Genomic DNA, 15,731 nt, shown 5'->3' on the forward strand with positions numbered 1-15,731 from the left:
GATGAAATGGTGGATGGAGAGATGTACGGATGAATGAGTGAAAGAATGGATGTAAGAATGGAGGAGTGAAAGGGAGAGAGCGTGTATGAGTGAAAGTTAGGGTGGATGGATGGAGTGAAAGGATCGGTAGATGGGTGATTGAAATGAAAGAATGGATGGTAGAATGAGTGAAAAGATGGATGGATGGATGAGTGGTAGGGTAAATGGATGGATGGAGTGAAATTATGGATGGATGAGCGAAAAGATGGATATATGGAAAGAAAGATCAGTAAAACAATGGATAGATGGGAGAAAGGCAGGGTAGATGGATGTCTGGATGAAAGGATGGATGGATGAGTAAAAGGGTGAATTGTTGGAAGAATGAATAGATGAATGAGTGAGTGAAAGGATGGATGGCTGACTGAAAAGGCAAATGGAGGTATGTATGAATGGATGGATGGATTGGACAAGAAGGTGGATGGATGGAGTGAAAGGAGGGATAGATGGAGTAAAATGGTGGATGTTTGAGCGAAAGGATGGATGAATGATTGACAGGATGGATGAATGAATGGATGGCATAGGGTATGGATAAGTGAAAGGATGAATGATTGAGTGGATGGATAGATTTGATGGATAGGGGTCCCCGGACTAGTGGCGCCTCTCCTATATGGGCTCCACAGCTACACTACACCATCCTTGTTTTGTGGTCCAGTTTTATTGTAGCAAGAGTAAATTAGTATTCACTCTTGATATAATCAAAATACAATAAAGATCTGCTTCTGGTCCAGCAACAAACTGAGGCAGCTAGTGACATTGTTTGATTGCTGACACAGGTGCATGAAGGTGCCTGCACCTGCCACCAGAAACACTGTTCAGAGCTGATGGAATTCCAGCACTTTGAGCATGTCTGTGTGACTATGTGTGTGAGTTAAAGCGAGAGAGAGTGACAGAGTGAGTCCGAATCCAACCTGCTATGTCCCTGAGAGGATTGTTTTAATCATATTTTAACATGTGCTTTTAAGGTTTTAATATATTTAAAACCCAATAAAGATATTTTGCACTTGAAATTGAGTCAGAATGAGTGAGAATGATGAGTGACAGTAAGAATGAGTATGTGTGAGAATGAATTGAGTGAGTGAGGGAGAATGACAGTGAGTGTAAATGAGTGTTACTGTGCGTAAGACATAGTAAGACTGTGCCATTCAGAATGAGTAAGAATGAGTGGGAATGAGTGAGAAAGAAGGATTCAGAGTAGAATAAGTGAGACTGCATGAATTAGTGAGACCAAGTGAGACTGAGTGAGGCAGAGTGAGACACTAAACTTAGTGTAAGAAAGAAAGAAAGTGTGAGAGAATCCTTCAAGAAAAAGCTCTTTGGAATTTGAATCAAGCATTCTGTCTCACCTCTTCTAAAAGTTACCAGCTACCACTGGAGAACAGATGGATATGGCCAGCCCAGAGTAATGAAGATTAGCAGTAACTAGTCCAAACATTTTGGATATGGATTTAGGTTTAATCCTTTTGTTTACATTTTCTTTTCCAATCAATTTCTTCAGAAAACTCACCCTAAGTTTAAAAATGTGAACAGTAGAGCCAACTTACCAGAAACGTTACACCTGAAAGCAGAAAAGTGGTACACTACCTCTTTTTTCTCCTGTATAGGGCACCAAGTCTTCTTTATCTTTCACTTCGTTGGCTTGTTTTTCTAAGTGGTCCAAGAGGTCATCGCGTTTAAACGGGCCTGTTGGTGTTTTCTGTGTCTGATCCTTTTGCCTCATTCCAGCAGGCAATAAAGCATTCTAAGAAAGAACATAGACAAAGTCAATGATAATAGCAAAATGATTTTTAAAATGGATATGGTAATCACGATTACTTTAAATTATTTCTTATCTGCACCTTAATTTGGAAAGAATTTTAAGTACTATTTTTTGTGTTATTAAGCAAAACACTTCCCGTGTTTGAGTAAGCAGTAGCCCAAGGGATAGGAACAAAAGCAGCAGCAACAAGCGTTTTTCCTCCATGGGCCTGGTTTACATGGTACACAGTAAGTAAATGTTATTGCTCAATTTATTAAATCATTACAAGTTCACATCATTTTTGTAATACGGTAAATTATTTAAAAATCTTATTAAAATAGAAAAAAGTAAATATGCCATTTAAATAGTGGCAGTTTGTTTTTCGTCAGCTAATCTGGCCTTTCCAGTTGCGAATAAAATGATTCTACAATAAGGCAATTATCAATCTGAGGCGCACTGTCCGGTGATGATTAGCCCATCGATTCAAGCTTATAAATTGCTCTGCACATACATTTTACAAGCTTGGAGTGTACCTCCATTGTTTTTAGGTATGGTCATAGAAGTAATTTTCATGCTTCTAGTATCTACAGAAAGGCACATAGAATATAAAATATGTAATATTAATTCAATTTTTCATTTGGAGGCTACAGGCTTTGAGTAACCAACTCTGTTCCCATTTTGGGGTTAGGTATTTAGTAGGGAAACCATGCATTCTGTGAGATCGAAACTTCAGTTTCAGATATTCAGAAAAATGAATGCCGAAGTAAGGGCCTCATTATAAAGGCGGGCAGACATCAGTCCGCCCGCCCACCATCATAACGGGGATGAGACCGACCGTCAGGCTTGCAGAGGTCCCACCGGCCCAATAAGGATGCTCCCACCATACTGGCGGGCGCATCCTACCCTTTTACCATTGAGGAGGGTGCTGCTGGTTGCAGCACCATCCACAATGGTAAAAGGGCATGCACAGCATTTCTCTTCACCACGTGGCAGGCACCACGCAGTGCCTGCCACCTGGTTTAGGGACCTGCAGGGGTTACCATGGCTACCCCACAAGTGCACCCCCCACACCTCCGGGGACTCGCAACAGGCCCCCAAAGCCAATCCCCGCCAGTCTTTGCCGCCATGGAAAGGCCTTGAAAACGTCCACATCATAATATGGCTGACTGTGCCTGCTAGGCACCACCACCATATTATTGGCCCAGCTCCGCCCGGCCGGCAATCGTAACAATTTCCGACCGGCGGAAAAGTGGCAGACGGACTTTGCGTCCGCCGGGATACCCACCCCCATCATAATATGGCGGGGGTATTTCTTGTTACAATGGCGTAACGGTCACCACCGCCAGCTCGGCAGTGGCGATCGTTACGCCATCATAATGAGCACCTAAGTTTGCTGCCATTTACACGGTTAACCCCCTGCGAAAAAAAATATATACATTTGCGATAGAAAATCCTAATCACAGTATCAGATTTGGATTTTTACCCGTGCAAATGCAATTTGTGAATTTGGAAATTTTTCCAATAAGACATTTTGGCAAAAGTAGATGAATATTCAAGAACAATAGGTTTGTGGGGTTACACGTTCCCCTTTACAGATGCTGTACTAATCTGAAAATGCTCCCAAATGTATTCCTCTCAAATGCAAGAGGATACATGTTTCTAAGGTGGAAATGGGGAAGGACCCATATTTAAGAGAGATGGTGCAAAGTGGGTTCTCCATTGGGAAATATATTTTCCGGATGGAGAAACATATAGAGTTGGAATGTGATAAAGCACATGTATTATACATCTCTACATGCTGAAATGAGGTGCACATGAGAACTTCTAGAAGAATTAGATTGGAAAGATTCCTAGGTACATCACAGAAGATTATGAATCCCTAAGAGGAACACTATGTGAGCAAACAGCTGCGTTTTGTCACTGCCCTTTGTGGATGAGAACTTTGCCTATGGTTCAAGCCAAGTCCTATTTAGTATAGACAAACTATCTGGATCAGTTAGCAACCATGCAGAGTTCAGTAGGAAATGAGTTGGTGGATTACGTTCAAAAGTGATTGTCGACCTAACCAAAGAAGCACTGAAAATGCAATACCTTTGTTGTAAAGTATAAGCTTTATTGGGGACACTTGCACAGCCACATGTGGGTCGATGAGAGGTAAGTGGAGGGTGCAGAGAGAAAAGTGAGTGCTGTAACTGTTCTTTGGTACTAGGAAGTTAGGGGGTGAAGAACAGGAGGATGAAAAACAGAATGTACGAGGAGAAGGGCCTGAGAAGAGGGGACTAAACAGACCTGCGTATATGTAAATCCCACATCATTCCACAATTCCGAGTCTGGAGTAATATCTGTGTAATCATGGAATTGCTGCACTTGCCACATTACCATTATCTGCTACACAATTTGCAGAAATTAATTTTTGAATGCTTCTAGAACACATAGATCAAATGTGACCACATACTATGGCCACAATTGCTCTTTTGATTAGTGTGGTCAGGAATTTACAAGAGGTGAGAGCATGCATCTGCTATGTTTTATCTTCGCTTGCAGAACATTTCGTTTTAAATCTTAAAGATGCACCCATGTTTGTTGCTGAAGCACTGAAACCACTTCTGCTAGTGAGACACATACACAATTAATATTCAATCCACTACACTATTCTGTCTTGATTTTTCTGGACATAAGTGCTCTCTGAGATCTTAAAGTTTGAACACAGTGTAAACCCAAAATTGAAGACAGGTTTTAAAGCGTGCTTGAGAACCGTAAAATAAAAGACGGACATCTAGTACTCCAATAAACTGTGTGCATGTAGACTTCCTTTTGCTGAATGCAAAATTGCAAATGTTAGGATAGTAAATACATTGATCATCATGCACTTTCACGAATGACAAGAAAACTACAATGGTTGGTGAATAACATTTGGTATAGGTATTGTTTACTTAAAGTGCTACAATCCATGTTGCATCATTGTCTATTAAAATGTAAAAATAATATGATAGTACCACAAAATATGCCACATAATTTTTCTTTATTGCATGATAATTTGCTTAATTTTCCCCTTGCTGCTGCATAATTTGCCTTTCAATTGCCGTATGATTTACTTACCTTGGCCGAATAAATTGATTCCCTGTTGACGCATATTTTTAGAGTGAAGAAATGTCTGTAGCAGTAGCAAGGGAGGGTGAGGGTAAAGGAGGAGAGAGCCAGTGCAGTTGGAAAGAGAGAGGGGAAGCGTGCATAGTAGGAGCCAGGTTGAGATAGAGGGAGCACAGTAGTAGGGAATCATAGAAATACATAACCATTATGGGGGAAAGTAATGAAGAAAAGGGGTTTTTCTATCTTTAGCAGAAGTGGTGTTTTGCTAAAATATCGGGTCATCAAGCTGCATTTGCATTAACTATCAGTATCTGTCATGATGGTCAGTAGATAAAAACAGCACATCTACTCTTCTCTGTTTAGGCTCACTTTTAACAATATGTTGGTAATCGCTATTCTGAATTTAATATGCGATTAGGTTGATATTCTTAATCTCAGTATTTTGACATTCAACCACAGAGGCAGGAAAACAGAATTAACTACCACTACCATACACAACAAGGTGGTTCATATGGTAATCTACTTCAATTTAATTAATTGCACCAAGAGAGCTACTTTAGTGCCTTTTATCCACAAAATATACCACAAAAAGATGGCTGCTGCAATTATTTACGTCAGCTTAAAGCACCAAACAGGTGGTAGTTTTACAGGCCTCCTTTTACTGAAGGCAACACAACTGTTATTTACCTTCCAAAACGCCTCTCAGGTGCCAGTACTTCTCTTTCTCCAGGTATGGGTTTATTTGGGAGCTACAAATATAGTCGTTGTTTTATGTCGAACGCAGTCTCTGGCGTGAGTCACGAGCACCTATGTAAATCCAAGTAATTTCAATTTAAGTTCAGACCAATGGTCTCTTGCATGCTGTGGAGATAATGAGAGCCTGGGTGTGGGAACCCACTTCAACATTTATCTCTTCACCACAATATACCTTTCTGATGAACACTAAAATACCCAGGTAGATATCCCCCACATCTGTTATGGCAGTCTCTTAAAATCCCTGGCCTAGATATACAACATTTTGCACTAGGTGTGTGTCACAAAAGATATGCAAATATTCACAAAATGTTATTTTTGGATGTACTTTACAGCGCAGAGCTTGTTTTCTGCTGGAAAGTTGCTCCAAAGTAAAACAAAGTGACGCTGCTTTGAGATACTCTGCGTAAAGCAGGTGTTCCATGCGTGGTACATGAGCATTCCAATGCAACCACACATTGTTTTTATGCAAGTCCCTATCTACTAACAATAGTAGACAGGGTTTTGCACCAAAAATAATACCACTATTAAGCAGCTGTAAAAAGGAGAAATGCTTTTATTTCGCCTAACTTTTCTCACTTTCAATGAGTAATGCACTGTGCAGCACACATCCAAAGTGGGAAAAGTTTTAAAGACAGTCTAAGCATAGTATTTGGTACTGTAAGGGCACGCATCCAGTTCTAAACCCACGCTAGATGTGAATCGATGGTGAAAAGGAGTGTGCTTGGTGCTAGGCATCCTGCTTGAGCGCCGTTAGTATGGAGAGAGCAGGATAGTGCCATATACTAGGAAATGTGTCACTTTCCTGCTCTCTGTCTCACACACCGCAGCCCAGCAACATTTGGTTGCTGTGCTGCGTTGTGTGACACTTTTGTAAACCTGTGCCTCTGTGTGATATCACCAGTGAGATGGTATAAGCCTCATTCCATGCAGGAGTTAAATATAGGACACATTTGCTGCCATTCAGGGATGAAAACATTACATGAATTAAGCCGTAGGTTGCACATTTGAAGCTAAAAATACACCAACCACGTTTCACCCATCAAAGCATGCAAACCAAGTAAGAAAACATTGAGGCCCAGATTTGCTATGCACTTGCATTGCCGTTGCATCATGCAAGTCAATGCAAGGCACTGCAAATGCTTAAGTGACATTTACAAAGTCACTCCAATCGAGATTTGCATGGCTTTGCATTGCATACCACCGTGAAGGGCATGGTGAGGGACGCAGCAGCATCACTAATTCTTCAGCGGACTTACGGTCTGATTTAGATTTTGGTGGACGGGTTACTCCTTCACAACAGTGATGGATATTCTGTCCACCGAAATTTAAATCTCCTAATGTCCTATGGGATTTATATTTTGGAATACCGGATATCTGACACTGTTGTGACAGAGTAACCCATCCGCAGAGGTCTAGCCCGGGACCAGGGTTCAATTCCCCGCCTCGGTGGGTCTTGGGCTCAAAAATTCCATGGACCTGATAATTCTCGCCTCGGTGCCTATTCCAATCAAGGAGTCCCACTCTGCAACTCTGGGCAATAGCTTGCTTAATCTCCACAACGGCCCCCACAACGCTAAGGATGCCTGGTCTCCACCTTGGGGGTGCCCAGGAGTGGACGCCTCACAGGGAAAGCCAGGATGGGTTCCACAGCGGTATTCGCACAAGCGTCTTGAGACCCTTGCGGGTGAGTAGTGCGCTATACAAGTATCAATTTACATTTTTTTTTACATTTTAATACGGCCCTTAACCTTTTATACTGCTATAATAACCGCTATGCAGAAGCCATAAAGACATGCATACCAGGCACATGCTCCAAATACCAGAAGGGAATATCAAAGGGAACACTGGCAACCAACACAGAGATCTCTCATGAACTTATTTAGATGAACAGTGACACGTCACCTGTGCCGATGGCGTGTTCATGCAGCGTGAGGCATCTGGTACCGAAGTGAGTAACCGCTGAACTGCTCTTGCATGACTAAAAGGAAAACTACCAAAACACAGCAACAAGTTGCAGCATTATTATTCATTAAGATACACGATTTATGTGTATTTTTTTGTAGATGTTACCTAAAACCTACAGAAGAGAAATAATGGCTCATTTCCCCTTGCATTAAAATGCCTCTTATGCACGTAACATTAAAGCCTAGACCTCATATCAGCAAACTGTGAATCTGGGAGTGCCAATGAACTGCTATAGAACTAGTTTTATGACCTGAAGCTGCACTCGGAGAATATTTCAGCCATCTTTCATTCATGTTGCAGTCTCTGTGGTATATCTCGGTGGGCGAAAGACAGCTGATGATATTCATGCAAGTTATAACAAAAAGATTAATAGGCTTTTGCAGCAGACTAACCACAATCTGTGCATACTGAGAAAACTGAATCTTGTTTTCCCACTGACTTAGTAGAAACAAAAAACGACATATACAATTTCATACAAAGGCTAAAAACATACTCCTTTTCAAACACAAACCTAGTACAACCACTACAGTGTGCAGGGGAACAATCCATCCCGAGGATTCTACAGCCATGATTATCCCCACTTCTCGTAAAGATGAAAGAATAAAGCAAATGAACACAGCATCACATAAAATCCTTGTTTTTTTTTATTTCTACACATATATTGAGGCCTGTTCATCGGTTACATGTCGAAAAAGGTTCAAATAAGCCATTGTGCTAAAACAGTCATATTAAGGAGGAAGGTGATACAAACTAATCGCAAGGACTTAGTGAAAACATAAGTCCAGGTAAGATATACGCTAGCCTGCATAAATAGTTTTTCAGTAAACTTCGGAAAGCAGGCTGGAGGATGAAGAATGGAGACTTAACAATGATAATTCATCCAGTGGCCTTGTCTGATTATGATGGGGGTGAGGTAGGAAGCGCCTCTCAGGAGCTACTGATAACAATTTAACATCAATTTCCTCGGTCTCAAATAACCCTCAATCTAATTCATAAGCCCATCGCAGGATACATGTTTGGAACGGGATCTGTGGCAGTGGTTTGCACCCTGTACAAGTAGGGACCCTCACTCTAGTCGGAGTCACACATCTAGGATAACCCCTGCTCACCTCCTTGGTAGCTTGGCACAAGCAGTCAGGCTTGTCTCAGAGTCAATGTGTAAAGTGTTTGTACACACACATCATACAGGAACACATTGAAAACACTACAAAAGGAGTCCACACCAGTTTAGAGAACTTAAACTAGCCAATATTTATCTGAATAAAACAAGACCAAAACGACAAAATCTAACTCACACAAGTGAAGATATCACTTTAAAAGGTTAAGCAAGTTTAGTCCATAGAAATCAATGGATGCATTAGTTTTAGCACAAGCTTCTTAGATGCGTCAAAATCAAAGATGGTGCTAGGCACAGGGGAGTTGAGGTACTGGAAAAGCAAAGTGATGAGTTAGTTCCTTTACTGACAGGGGAGGCAATGCATCAGTTCCTTACTGACAGGGGAGGTGATGCGTTGGTTCCTTACTGCAAGGTAGTGGAGGTGATTCATTGGTTCCTTACTGGCAGGGGAGGTGAGGCATCAGATCCTTAATTGCAGGGGAGGTGATGCGTTGGGTTCCGGACATGTGTCCTCGGTTCCTTACTGCGTGTGGTGTCGAAGAATCGGTGTTGACAGACTATGCTTCAAAAATCCAGATGCGATAGGGGTGATGCAGCTGTACGTCGATTCCACAGCTGTGAAGCCGGTGCTGCATCAATTCCTCAGCCATGAAGCAGGCACTGCGTCAGTCTTTTGTAGCAATACATCGATAAAACAGATGCTGGGAGTTGGTGCATGGATTTTCTCCTTAAGAACACCAGGTTACGCTTCCAAGGGCCCTGGAACTGGATTTGGCTCCACTTGGCAAGTCAGGAACAGTCCAGGTACTGGTAGGTGAAGTCTTCGATGGCCCTGATACTTCTTAACAGGAAGCACGCGTGCACAAGCCCTTGGAGAACCTTGGAAGCAGGATGTAGAAAGCAAAGTCCAGTCTTTTTACTCCGAGGACAGAAGCAGCAGGGCATCACAACAAAGCAACAGGCAGAGTGGCAGTCCCTCCTACAGCATCAATTTCTTCTTCCTGGCAGAATGTCCTCAGTCCAGAAGTTTTCTGATTTTGGGATGTCAGAGGTCCAATACCTTTCTGCCTTTGAAGTAGGCAAATTTCAAAAGGAAAGTCTTTGTACTGCACAACACACTGCCTTTACCTGACCTAACTCAAGACACACTACAGGGGTGTGGAGACAGCTTTGTGTGAGGACAGGCACAGCTCTGTTCAGGTGTCCGTGACAACTCCTCCCACCAATCTAGATCAGGGAGGTCTGTCAGGATATGCAAGGCACACCTCAGGTCCCTTTGTGTGACTGTCTAGAGTGAATGCAAAAGAGCCCAACTGTCATCCGAACCCAGATGTGTATTCTACAGACAGACAGAGGCACAGAATGGTTAAGCAAGAATATGTCCAGTTTCTGAAAGTGGCATTTTTAAACACGCAATTTAAAAACCAACTTCACCAAAAGATATGTTTTTAAATTGTGAGTTCATGGACCCCATTTTCCAAATCTCTATATTCTCCCAATGGGAAATTACACTTAAAAGATATTTTAAGGCAATGCGCATTTTACCCTATGGGTGAAATAAGCCTTTCAACAGTGAAAAATGAAGTTCGCAGTATTTCACTATTAGAACATGTTAAACACATTATTGGCCGTATTATGGATGAGGTGCATTTTCCTTCATTGCGCTTGTTAAAAGGTGCGCCAGGCGCAATGAAGATAAATGCACCACATTATGGTGAATGTGCAGTCCCCAAGGCAGCCGCAAAAGTGCGCTGTCCTGGAGGTAGCGCACTTACGTGAAAAACAGAGTGGCTGCTTTAAAGCGGCTCCGTGTTTTCATAGTGGAGGCGGCAACCAGCCTGCACTTTTAGAGGGGATTAGAGATCCCCTTCAGGTGGATGCAGCCAGTGACTGCACCCACCTACAAGTGGATGTCTGGGGGTCCATGGGTCCCCCTTCCCCCTCCAGAGGGCTGCCATCAGGGGGCACACTGACAGTGCTATATTTATTTATTTATTTATTTTCATTTTTTGTCCTCATTACGCAACAGTTTAAAGTAAGGAAAGTTCCAGGGACCCTTCTCAACTTCGGGCAACTCTGAGAAAGGGAACCTCATACCTCAATATACTTGTAAGGAGAAGGATCCTTGTATCGGAATTGGGATGAGCTAGCCATTGTGGCTTCTCTAACAAGCCTTCCTTGATAATGTTGCGGTAGCGTAATCATTGGACAATACAGCGGGGTATAATGAAGAATCCAGATATATTCCCCCATACGGTATAACCTATATATACACATCACAAATTTAAGATTTTAAATCACCCTTTATGAAACTCTTCCCAGATGTCCCAAAATGTATATTTTTTAGAGCTAAGCTTCTTATTTTTATCAAGGTTATACACTTTTAAGATTGACGCCAGCCATTCGTTATGGGTCGGTGGGGCTGGATTTATCCATTTTACACAGATCTCTCTCCTTGCCAAAAGAATAAAAATGAAAATTAAATTCTCTTGAGCTCTAGACAAGGGGCTTATTACATTTATATTGGTGCCCCCAAAAATAACTAAGTTCATACTTACAGGTAGTTGTCTTCCCAATACCCCTTCTAAGGTATTACCCACATCTTTCCAGAAGTTATCCAAACTGGGACAACGCCAAAACATATGGAGGTCGTCAGCCATCTGTAGGGCACATTTTGGATAGCTCTTCACTGTGGCTCCGTTCATTTTGGATAACCTTTTCGGAGTCCAGTAGGCTCTGTGTATAGTAAGCAAATGATTCCTTTTGAGAGCAGCAGACGTTACAATCGACCAGCATTTGTTCATAGATAGTTGCCATAGGTTGCTTGTATCCATCGTCGGCAGGTCCTTTCCCCAGGTCCTTTCCGGGATTAGGAAATCATCCTCCCCGGCCGAAATTAAGGCCCAGTACCAAAGGATGTTTCTTTCAAAAATGGATTTCTCGTCTGCATCTTTGTTTCCAGGGAGATGTTACCTTTCCTAGTTTCTTTGAGGGTCTTACTCCAACTCAATAGCTGGTAATATTTGAATTTCGAAAGAATAGAGTTTGTACATTGAGATAATATTTCCCATTCAAGAAGTTTATTTTGAAAGAGAAGCTGTCCCCATTCTGTTATTCCTGCAGATATTAGAGGGATCGCTAAACTGTCCTTAAGGCATTCTGGTGTCGTCTGGGAATCCCAAATCGGGGCCTTATCACTATAGAAGGGGATATCTACTGTAGATCTCACACAATACCACAATCTAGCAGCTGATTTCAGGACCTTCAATTTAATTTTTTTGAAGAACTTCGGGTGGCCGAATTTGTACAAAAAGTGGCTGGTGTTGTTCGTTAGATTTTGTAGGAATAGTGGATAATTTTCGTAAGGGCCCAACAGCACTCTACTGCTTTTAAATTGGAAGGCTCTGCAGTATTCTAGGAGGTCTAGACTAGCTATACCTCCCTGTTCTTTCTTTCTCCTTAGTTTATGCCAAGCAATTCTTGGTTTCTTTGAAGACCATATAAAACTGGATAACTCACCCTGCATCTTTTTTATCTTTTCGCTATTAAATTCGAGCGGGATAGCGAGAAATATATAAGGGTGAAATTTGGCAGAATAGCCATTTTTATGATGTTAGATTTACCCAAGAATGTTAAGGGCAAACTCCTCCATACTTTCAGGAGCTTTTTTACTTCAAGTTCTACCCTATGGAAGTTTATTTGGGTTATTCTGTCAATATCTTTTACTAAGTGAATACCCAAATACCTTATTTTTTCTTTACAAAAAGGGGAGACAAAATTTTCATTCCAGCTTATAATTTCAGTTTTAGTTTGGTTTATCTGGTATCCAGATATCCTCCCAAAAGATGTTAGGGTCTCTTCTGTTGTTTTAAGAGCCTCTTCCAGATCTGAGGTAAGAATCATGAGATCGTCTGCGTAGAGCGCTACTTTCTTATGCCACCCTTGATAACAAAATGGGGAGATTGAGGGAAGATTCCTAAGACATTCTGCGATCGGCTCAATATAGAAGTTGAAAAGCAAGGGGGAGAGGGGACACCCTTGGCGTGTTCCCCTACCTATTAAAATATTGTTTGTTAGGTTGCCATTGATTAGGATTTTAGCTCTAGGAGAGTTATAAATGTTTTTTACAGCTTTTACAATGTTATCCCCCAACGTAAAGTGAAGTAGTGTGGCTCCACTAGTTAGAGGCGGCAGACCCGAGAGCAGAGGACGGCCCGGGACCAGGGTTCGATTCCCGGCGCGGCAGGTTTCTGGACCAGGGTCAGCGGACTCGATAATTCTCTCGCCTCGGTGCCCACTCTGATCAGCGATCACACTCGGCAACTCTGGGCATTAGCTTGCCTCATCTTCACTAACGGCCCCACCAGACCGCCGGGGATGCCTGGTCTCACCCTGGAGATACCCATTAAGGGACCATCTCTCAGGGAAGCCAGGAAGGGTTTCGCAGCGGTCGAAGCGCCTTGGGACCCTACGGGTAAGTAGTGCGCTATATAAATGCCTATACATTTACATATACACTTAAACTTTTTTAATACCTCACTTAAGTAACACCAATTAACTCTGTCAAACGCTTTGGCAGCGTCAATCGTGATTATTGAAAGTGGGATTTTCTCTATGATGGCAATGTCAATTGGCCCGATCAACTCTTGTGTGAGGTCTTGAAGGTGCCTTCCTGCCACGAAGCCCTTTTGGTTAGGATTTATTAAAGAGCCCGCGATTTTCCCTAGTCTTTTTGCCAAAATTTGGGTGAAGATCTTATAATCACAATTTAAGATGGATATTGGGCGGTAAGATTCACATCTTTTCGGGTTTTTACCTGGTTTCAAAATGACAGAGATGGTAGCATCATTCCATGACTCAGGGATTTTCTCGTTATTTATAAAAAATCTTATTAAATAGCACTGTTAATTGGGGAGCCAGAGTGTCTTTTAGCCTTATGTAAAACTCATTAGGAAGGGCATCCGGACCTGCTGCTTTACCTCTTTTTAGTTTCTTTATAGCTTGATCTACCTCCTCTATTTTTATTTCGCTGTTTAAGATTTCTTCTTCTTCAGGGGTTAGAGCTGGGATATTTTGTGCGTCTAAAACTTTGGTAATTTCCTCGATTTTAGGATTACAGTCCTCCGTATAAAGATTAGAATAGAAGACTGAAAATTCTTCCTTTATTACTTTTTCTTCTGACCCATTTTGAGAACTGTCTGTTGGAATTATACTGTTTATTTTATTTCTAGCTTGGTCAGTTTTAAGCTTCCACGCTAGCATTTTTCCACAACCCTCTCCATATTCGTAATGGGCGAGTTTACTACTTTCCCATCTTTCTTTGATTTTACCTTCTAGTAATGTCAATAAGTCTTCCTTAAGTTTAAGCCTTTCCTTAAGTCTGTCTAGGCGTCTCTGGGATGATGTATCTATCAAGATCTGTCGATCCAGTGTTTTTATATTCTCTTCTATTCTCTGAATCTCTTTTTTTTGCCTCCCTTGATTTATATATAGTTAGGCTACAGATCTTGCCCCTTATTACTGCCTTATATGCTTCCCAGACTGTTTGGGGTAAGGCACTTCCATTATTGACCTGGAAATATAAGTCAGTCTCCTGTATAAGTTGTTCAATTGATACAGGGTCTAGGAGAGCTGAACGATCCAGTGTCCATCTCGGGATCGTTACATCACTAGTTATTTTTAGTGTCACTTGGACAGCCGAATGGTCTGAAAGGTGCGCTGGAAGGTGAATCACGTTATCAATTTTTTCTACTAGCCCCTGATCTATTAAGAAGTAGTCGATTCTCGATTGTATACCTAGCTTTTTATTATTAAAGGTGTACCTATCCTGTTTGATGCCCTTCTCTTTCCATACGTCAGTAAGGCTTAAGTCTCTTTTATATGCTCCCAACCACTCTCTCATTTTTGGCAGACTATCCTGTTTTCCTCTAGGGTTTCGGTCTGTTTCTGGATCTGGAATAATGTTAAAGTCACCGCCCAAGATCACAGGAAAATTTACCAAAATCAGTTGGGAGTATAAAGATTGAAGTGGGGTAGGATCGTCTGTATTAGGTCCGTAGTACCCTGCTAAAATAAGAGTGTTGTTAAGTATACTAATCTTAGCTAGGGCCCATCTACCCTTAGAGTCTGTCTCAGATGTTAAGATTCTCGCTTTCAAAGATTTTTTTATGAGAATAACAACGCCTTTTATAACGCACTGTTGGTCAGTACATACATAATCATCGACCCAGTGGAGCGTTTTAATTATCTCCTCCCATTCTTTTTTAAGTAAGTGTGTCTCTTGTAAGATTAAGATTTCGCTATCAATGGATTTTAGATATTCAAAGATTTTCCGTCTCCTGCTCTTGGTTCTTAACCCATTAACATTCCAAGAAGTTATTTTTATACTCTTTAGATTCCTTCTCATCTCTGTCTGTTAAGTGGTTGGATTCCATTTTTAACCTGCTGGGTCCTGATTATCTCCTTTCTTTTAAGATGAGGACTTTTTTTTGTATTTTTCCCTATTTTGCTCCCATCCCCGTGTGCTCCTCACCCTCCTCCCTTCTTAAGAGTACATAAAACCAATTGTGGTTGTGATTGTAATTATATACAATAAACAGAAAAAGAAAGAAGAATACACAGGAGACACACTCCCTCCCTGGGACAGCCTCCCTTTCCTTTGGGCCTTAATTATAGCCCACTTTGAGCCCCGTGCCTGGTTCGCAAAAAAAACACTATTTTGAAGTTGCTACTGCTATTACTGTTACAGCGTTCTGCTGCATAATTTTTGAGAGTTTAAAGTGTGTGTAGATGTGTGTAGATGTTTTCAATCTAAGAGTGGGATTGTATTTGTATTTGATCGTGCATCAGCACTAAAAGAGAGTCAACTTCTAGAGGATCTTTGATATTGTACATCTTATTCCTCCACATAATCCTAAGTGAGGCTGGGAATTTAATTTGTACTATTGCCCGAGAGATTTTAGTTCGGGCATTTTTTGGCCTAGTTCCCATTGCCTATCTTGGGTCACTTTCGCAATGTCGGATCTAATC

At 41.5% G+C, this 15,731-nt stretch overlaps 1 protein-coding gene across 2 annotated transcripts in view; it reads right to left on the reverse strand.

The window, feature by feature from the left end:
- The window catches only part of TMOD1 (tropomodulin 1), a 725,670-nt gene that overhangs the window by 296,844 nt on the left and 413,095 nt on the right, over positions 1-15,731 (reverse strand). For both annotated transcript variants that reach the window (XM_086961851.1, XM_086961850.1), the window contains exon 3: positions 1,621-1,777. In XM_086961851.1, the coding sequence (XP_086817977.1) occupies positions 1,621-1,777 (157 nt within the window). The remainder of the gene's footprint in view (positions 1-1,620; positions 1,778-15,731) is intronic.

Source organism: Lissotriton vulgaris, chromosome 3_1 (genome assembly GCF_964263255.1).
Source record: "Lissotriton vulgaris chromosome 3_1, aLisVul1.2, whole genome shotgun sequence".
Classification (NCBI taxonomy): Eukaryota; Metazoa; Chordata; class Amphibia; order Caudata; family Salamandridae; genus Lissotriton; species Lissotriton vulgaris.